At 34.4% G+C, this 8045-nt stretch overlaps 1 protein-coding gene across 4 annotated transcripts in view; it reads right to left on the bottom strand.

Moving 5' to 3' along the window:
• Positions 1–3353, bottom strand: part of LOC116173114 (inhibitory POU protein) — an 88082-nt gene extending 84729 nt beyond the window's left edge. For all 4 annotated transcript variants that reach the window (XM_031490400.1, XM_031490398.1, XM_031490397.1 and 1 more), the window contains exon 1: positions 2865–3353. In XM_031490400.1, coding sequence (XP_031346260.1) covers positions 2865–3014 — 150 coding nt within the window. In that variant the 5' untranslated portion in view covers positions 3015–3353. The remainder of the gene's footprint in view (positions 1–2864) is intronic.
• Positions 3354–8045: the final 4692 nt, after the last annotated feature.

Here is an 8045-nt window from a genome sequence, read left to right on the forward strand (position 1 = left end):
ATCAGGGACACGGAAAACTTCCTGAAATGAAGTAGGCATGAAAATGAAGGTTTCATGACAATTTTGGGAACATGATTGACTATGGATCATACTTCAGTCTACCTATATCTGAAAGTGCGGCGTCCTGGAAAATAGTGTAAGCATTTAAAGGATGAGCTTACGTTAGGAGCTCTAACTTTGGCTACAAGGGTCCTGGGTTCGAATCCCAGGTAAGGCATGGCTGTTTGTGATTGTATAGTGGGTTGAGTGGGAAGAGTAGCTAATTAGCTAACACTCCGCGCACTATAAAATAAAGGCAATTAAAAAAGCATAATATTTTGCAAAATGAAAGGTAAAGGTTGACATCTTAACTGCTGTATAAACTAACTCAAAAAATTTACGGGTGTTTTGAATTTCAAAGCAAATGGTGATATTCACATTAATCCGATATTCAGCGTTTTTAATAAAATATTTAAACAATTTTTGAAATTTTTTACTTTAAATAAAGAATTAGTGGCAAATAATGGCGAAGAGGTTGTTTGGCCTACATGACTAATATATGCGTAAGTTCCCATACCAAGGAGTCATACACCGCAAAACTTGCAATAAATTTCCAAGATAAGACAAAATACAAGACAAGAAGTCTCTTGACAGAAATAAATTTGCAAGAAGTTACAAGAAACAAGAAAAGACAAGTCTTGTCTTGTCTTGCAAGAATCACTACACTACTTATCCCTTGAAGAATGACTTTTTGTCGTAAAATGAAAAATAAAGATTTTTTCCCTATTGCCTATTCCCTTTCCATCCGTGGACACACAGATTTTACCTACACCGAAAAACTGAAGATTCAAACGTAAAATACCCCATTTTTTGCAGTATTTGTGCGAAATAAGCCCGCCCTAGCGGAGTCTTAAAATGCGAGGATTTTTACTAACCGATAAGCTATAGCTAAGATTTATTAAAAAAGGGAGTATCAAGATATTGGTCCTATTTTTGAGACGAATCAAATTTATTTTCGCTTTGTTTTACCCTTTAGAGCAGGGATTTCCAAAGTGGACGACATCGAGCCCTCGGGGTCGAATTGGTTTCCTAGGGATCGACCTAAACGAAAACTGATTTTGTGGGCCGAAGAGGCCCAAACATCGACCCCTATTTCAACACAAGTTCTTATTTGAACGTATCAGTTCGTTTTTCTCTGGCCCAAACTAGTTTGGGAATCTTTGTTTGAGAATATTCAAGCTACATTTAAACCAAAACTATACTTTTTAAAAAAGGCCAATCAAAAATTACCCATTAACGGTAAACCAATAAAATGCGGCGTTTGGTACTATAACGTCGGCGACACTCTACTTTAACGGCAATAAAGAAAAAAACATTGCAACCAATTATATCACCAAATTGAAAATTATACATTAATAACAATATTACATTCAAATTCCTCTTGAAATAAAGTGTTCTGGTAATGTAGTAGACTAAGGTGTACATTTTAATTGTTTTGTTGTGAAATAGATTATTCCAAAAAATGCAAAAACCGAGATTCTTTTTTTATTCTACATAATATTAGTCGAATTTAACATTTCCCGAATTCAACCAACTCTTTAAATTCCAGTGCTGAGTGCGAAAAATGGATAAGCTGTATACTTCAATTTTGATTTCGGAGTAATAACGAGAACACTCTATTGCTGTTGGTTATTGTAAACCATTGGCATTAGTAGTTACCTTTTTTCCCAGTGAACCACAGCCAACCATCTTGTAACAAAGTCTAGTACCTATGTGATAGGTATGGTTCGAGTTATGTAACCAAAATCACGGCCACAAAATTTCACCACTGCTTGATTTGCACAAAACCAGCACAAATTACATGTTAATGTTCGAATACACTCATCCGTAGTATTAATTTGTTATTTTAATGATGTGCAAAATGACCTGACGGAAAGAGGTGGATTGGAAAAACAGATTTGAAAGGAATAAAAATTACTGTGATATCATAAAGGTGTTCACAGTTAAATATGCTTTTAGTACGAATATTATTTCATTCTGGAGGAAGGCTCTGTTTTCTTTGCAGATAGCAGATAACAATCTCTACTAACGTTGCCAGAAAATCAAGCAAGATAAAATGAACTATATAGCAGTTTAAACTTTTGGAATTAATATTAATACTTGCAAATAGGCTGGAAGGGGTGTAGTAGAACATACATTGACCAAAGAGGGCACTTTGTTATCCTAAGTTAATTTTATTCTACCACAGATCAAATAAATTCGCGGATAAATTCTATAACAGCAAAGCGTTAAAATCTTTTTCGGGATTCTCCATTAAAATGGACGGTTGACTAACATTTTTTGGAGTCTAACTATCAACTCCATGACTATTGGATCATTATACATCGCCGAAATAATGGTATTTTTTTATGCGCCATTCACAATTTGGTAGATCAAAGTAATAATGTTAAAGCAATAACATTTGTCAATCTCTAGGTTCACGATAAAACACTCAAACGGCAATGTAAAGAAACAATTGGAAAAAGTAATAAAAAGAACAAATTTGGCTAATACCGCCGGAACAACTGAAAGCAATCACCAAAAAATGGCAATCAACGTTTTCCCCTCCAACCGGTATTATTAAACCATTTATTCAAAAAAGTTTACGCGAGTCGGGACGCTTAAATAATGAGTACTATCTCTTAAATCTAATTATTTTCATCAACGCAGGTTACGAGTATTGCAATCCCCGTCTTTAACATCCCCTTTGTGTTCCCTTAAGTAACTTCCAAGGTATTACCTCCATTAAAAAGATTTCGATTTAAATGTCAGTGAGCCGATTTCGTTATGAAATTTTGATCTAACGCATACATGTAAGTTATAAATAATTAATGACGTAAACTTACCGACGGATTGGGCATACATCGCCTTCCCATAGGTTCCGGACTTCTATAGGTCGGTGAGTATCTGCCCGGAAAACAGGCTCCCGTCGTCGTAATCGGTCCATGTAATCCAGTAGGGCCCTTCGAGCCCATCATTTTGTCCGGCGAGTACATAACGGTTCAAAAAAAGTTTATTCTCGGTACATGATAAGGGTGAACATGGAAAATTATTATTGCTGTCCTTTGTTCGCGTCAACAACGATCACTAATTGTGGAAAACGAAAACGTCGTTTAATCATATTTATTGCTTTAAACTAACATTGGAAGAGTTGCACAGGATTTTAAACATTACATGTTTTACGCTTGTTTAACTTCAGTAGGGAAAGCCATTGTGTATTTAGGTATTAATAATTAATTAACTTCGGGTGCACATTTAAAACACCCAGTTAATAAGAAATTTAGGTAATGTTTTGCTTATATTCAACACTTAAGGATATAGATTATATAGATGCACCCCTGTTCTCGAGGGTTGACTGAAATGTACACTGAGTATCTGCCATTGGAGTCCTAACGCCACATTTGGAATGCCTGTCCTTTGCGCAGGACGTAGCGTCGTGACGCCCGCCCTCGCCACCCTATCTGATGCCGCATTCGCCTTCAACAAATTAGTGGCGTTTTGATGGTATAGATTTTTGAATTGCAATCGAAATTGTGTTAGAGTTGTAGTGGCACTCGTGTTTGGCATTTTGAACTGTAATTGTTATACCCTTTTAATTGTTTTTTATCGTCCTCAATAATTGAGTTGAAAACTCATTTTATTTACGTAACTGAATTTAAGTTAATAGAATATATAGTTTCGTTAATTTGATTAGCGGATAACATTTTGTTTTAAACTTAAATAATGGGAATTATTAATGGGCCCATTTAAATACACCCCTTTCTTCGACGAATAAATAAAATTCGTTATTATTCCCGCGCCTGCTTGGTGCTTAAATTTCCATCATCAGTCATAATTACTATCAAGAATATTAGAAGAAACTTCAAAGTAAATACGTAATTACTAACAAAAAACTCCGTCGGCTGTAATTTATTGGCAGATGTATTAATTAAAAGTTTTAATTTACTTAAAAATCAGGAAATTATATTAATATAACGCGATGTAAAACGTAATCTAACTTTTATATAATCCCAATCCCGTTTTCCGATATCTATATTAACGCAAAAATCCCATTTTAATGGTATTTATACTGTTATGGAATTAAAAATCGAAATTTACATGACCTTGTTAGTGACTGTTTCAGTAATAGATCGTTTTTTTTTATTCCAAACTAGCGACTACTTAAAAAAAATCGTTCTATAATGCCCAAAGAGAGTTGTTTTTAATACTTTACTAACAATGCCATTGAAACTCTATAGCGAAGCCAAGATATTTACAACAATTAAGTTCGTTTGTATTGTGATTTTTTTGAAATTATAAATGGGCCGATTTTTACAATGTTATAACGGGTGGCGCAATGGGTATTGATGGTTTTAGGCGTGTTATTACTATACTAATTAAACGACTAATGTCAGAAACATATATTTTTATTAAACATATAATGCAGCTTTACAACAAATATTATTTTTTAAAAATAATGTCTTTCGCGTGGCCACCACGTTTGTCTAAACATTCCTGCAGTAGGGAATGAAAAAAAAACTCTTTGTAACTCGTAGTAGCATCTCCTGGTTTATGGCTCTGATTTCGCAAGTAATGTTGCTTTTTAAAGCTTCTAGCGTTTGAGGTCTATTTTCGAAAACCCTAGCCTTCAAACATCCTCATAATAAATAGTCGTGGCTGGTTAAATCTGGTTCGCGCCGAAACTGTCGCTGGACCTCAATAACAGACTCCGATCGGTGATACGCTCTAACGCAAAAGCTGCGTTGGTCACTGGACAGTTAACCATGGCTACTAAACTGCATTGCATGCGGAATATTTTAAGCGGTTCATTACCCCCTCCACTTTACTCATATTCGGACAGTGGCGTCTCAGAAATCGTCAATACCCATTGCGCCACCCTGTATAATAACAGGTCACTTGCCTGCACTATGTATAAATACTCTACCCCACAGTTTTCGAATTTCTCGCAAAAATACGTAAAGTGGATTTTTTCTGGTTGTAGAATTATGAAAGTGAAATTATTTTTTTCCAGACAAATATTGTTCTTGGTGTAACGTACATGTTTTGAATTTATTAACGACCTTTAAAATAGTGCGAGTTTGGTAGTAAAAAAGACATTAACCATCAATAAACAAGTGGGTGTTGATAATTCACCATTTTGGGCGTGATTAAGAGGGAGGATGATTTTCCGAGAGCTTTTGGGAGATTCGTGTTTTAGTATTCAAGGCGACCAGTACGGTCCTCAGAGTTTCGCGTTTTAGCTTTCAAAGTTACCGTCTGGTCCCAAAGATAGATTAAGGGCATTCGCGTGTTGATTGTTGGGGTGACCAGAGCGTTCTCCAGTTGTATCAGAAGTGACTGATTTAAGGTCCTTTTTTCAAAAAGTTTAACCGTTTTCTCTGTTCTCTGCTTAGTTTATGCTAACCTCAAACCGCGTCCTCCACGCACTTTCCAAAATGATCAATTATATGAAAATTGGTTAACCAAAACGAAGTTACATTTTATTTCTTGAAGAGATGTTCCTCTTCTCTGACCCCTCATATTTTATGAGCTAGAGCAATATATTGTACTGCATCAAAATGATGCTAAATTCATACAAGATAGAGATGCATGTATTTTTTATGCATGTTTGTTGAGTATATTTTAGGAAAAAGATCATGCTGCTACTTTACCGTGAATCGTACGTTCTCTGGCGGCATTCCTAGGCACTGGTAAATAATTTCCAGCGATTAACGGTTCCATGGATTTGGTCTGTAATCTTTATTAATAGTACCTACACCCTGTACATGCGTTTATATAAAGGCCCATGGACAAAGAGCTAATTTTTTTCCTATGTCATTTTCTTATAAACTTAATTTGTTTTCATTGAATAAAAGCTTCCTTGCGGAAAGGTCAGTGGTGATAATGGTTCATTGCTAGAAAGTAAACAGGATTAGGAATCAGAAAGGGCCGGAAAACGTGATCACGGATTTAAGTTTTTGAAAAAAAAAGGGTTAAATTTGGAGAGGTTTAATCGAGTTAACTTTAAGGAGAAAATTTGGAGCTGGATTGAGTTTGATCTTATCATTAATCATTATATAGGTACTTACGTTAATATCACGTTGGAATTGTTATTATTTAGTATCGAGAAAGTTGCAACGAAACCAATTTTAAAGATTCATATAAAAAATGAAAGGAACAAAAACGAACGAAATGTTCATGAAATGAGATGAAACCTTGCGCTATTAGAAAAGTCTCTGCAAGATTTGTCGATCTTTACCCTCGTCTTTACCTACCTATTTAACACGAATACAAGATATAGAGGAAAATCAAAATGAAACACAGAGGTAATGAGTAAGCTACAATTAAAACTATAATATAATAATAATATCACTGAAATAAGAAGAATTGGAGGAGGAATAAACAACGAAAGACAATATTAATAGAATTGAAGTCATGGAACAGATGGATGGATATATTAGAAAAAACAAAAACAAATTAAAAAGAACAGAGGTTTGTATTTAGAAGAAGATATAATGAAGTACGTGTCCAAAGGAAGCAACTTATAAAATACATGATGATGATGGCGCAAAGGCAAGGAGATACAGCACAACTCGTGTTATAATAAACTGAAAATGAATGACGAACTTTGAAAAATTAGGAACAAAGCAAAAGGACAGAGTTGTAAAATAATTAGTGCGACGACCTCCGGTAGTGACTAAAAAAACTAGCGAAAGTAAGAGGTGAAGACTAGAAGGACGACTCAAGCAACGATAACGACTGAGACAGATTGGAAAAGAATGTACACAGAAAATAAAACTTGTCAAAGAAATAAACTAGGAAAAATCAGGCTAATAATAAAGCGAAAAAGGTCGACTAGTAAATGATATAAAACATCCGAAATCAAAAAGACATGTAATAAAAATAGGTACCTGGAACGCAAAGAAAAGGAACTACTAGAAGAGATAATGTTACATCAATTGGATGATCTTCGGATAACGGACACAAAATGGAAGGCAATGGAACTGGGGAACTAAGAGGTTCATGCTATGGTAGGTAGTGGAATTTACGGAATGGGAACTCGTCGGAGTATGGCTAGTAGTAAGTCCAGAAAATCTGAACAATGCCGAAAAAGAAGAAAACATGTTTTAAAGACTAATGGTGCTAGAAGTAAATTAATTAGAATTCAAAAAGAACAGGAAATAAAAAAGTACCATTGCAATAACATATGGACAAGATGACAACGTGAAGAAAGAAAGGAAAGAGGAATTTTTCAAATGATTCAAAAAAGGAATTGACGACGTAACAGGCATAACATTGGTTTTAGGAGAAATGAACGGAAAAACAAGTAAGTAACGACAATATCAACATTCAAAGGTATAATATGGAAAAACATGGAGGACACCCAAGAAGTGATAATAGTATGTGAGAGAGGACACTTTAGAAGGGAAAAATCGAGGAATGATTACTTCATAGCACGCAGAGTAGTAGGGACAGGACTTACATGCATGAAAACGCGTCAAAAATGCACATAGGTATACTTATATGCACAAAAAATATGGCAAAAGAGCATGAAGATTATGCATGAAAAATTAAATAATGCACAAAAAACCATTGAAATTTCCTTAATTCAACATTTTCCCCAGCCACTATTCGCCATCTCATTTGTTGAACTTGAAAATGTGCTTGCATTATAAATTAATGCTGAATTGAACACTGCCGACGTTTTATAATTTGACAAACTTGGGCGCCATATTTTTTTGTAGTTCATTTCTTTTTTTTATTCTTTGCTTCTTCTTTTTGTTTTTTTTTTCTATTTTTATTGTTTTCTTTTGTTCTGTTTCTATTTTATAATTTATAAATAAAAATATAATTGTTGCAATTACTACCACTGGAAACTTGTTTTGTAATAAAAATGGTTTAAAAAGTTAATAAGATGCACAAAAACCCTAAAAATTATAAATATGCACTATTTTCTTTGCGCCAATGTGATTCATTTTCTTAGTTCGTATAAATTATTGATTTATTTTGAGCTGCGTACAATATTTACCTACCTACCTAATGCATAA

The sequence above is a fragment of the Photinus pyralis genome, unplaced genomic scaffold (genome assembly GCF_008802855.1).
Source record: "Photinus pyralis isolate 1611_PpyrPB1 unplaced genomic scaffold, Ppyr1.3 Ppyr1.4_LG6, whole genome shotgun sequence".
Taxonomy (NCBI): Eukaryota; Metazoa; Arthropoda; class Insecta; order Coleoptera; family Lampyridae; genus Photinus; species Photinus pyralis.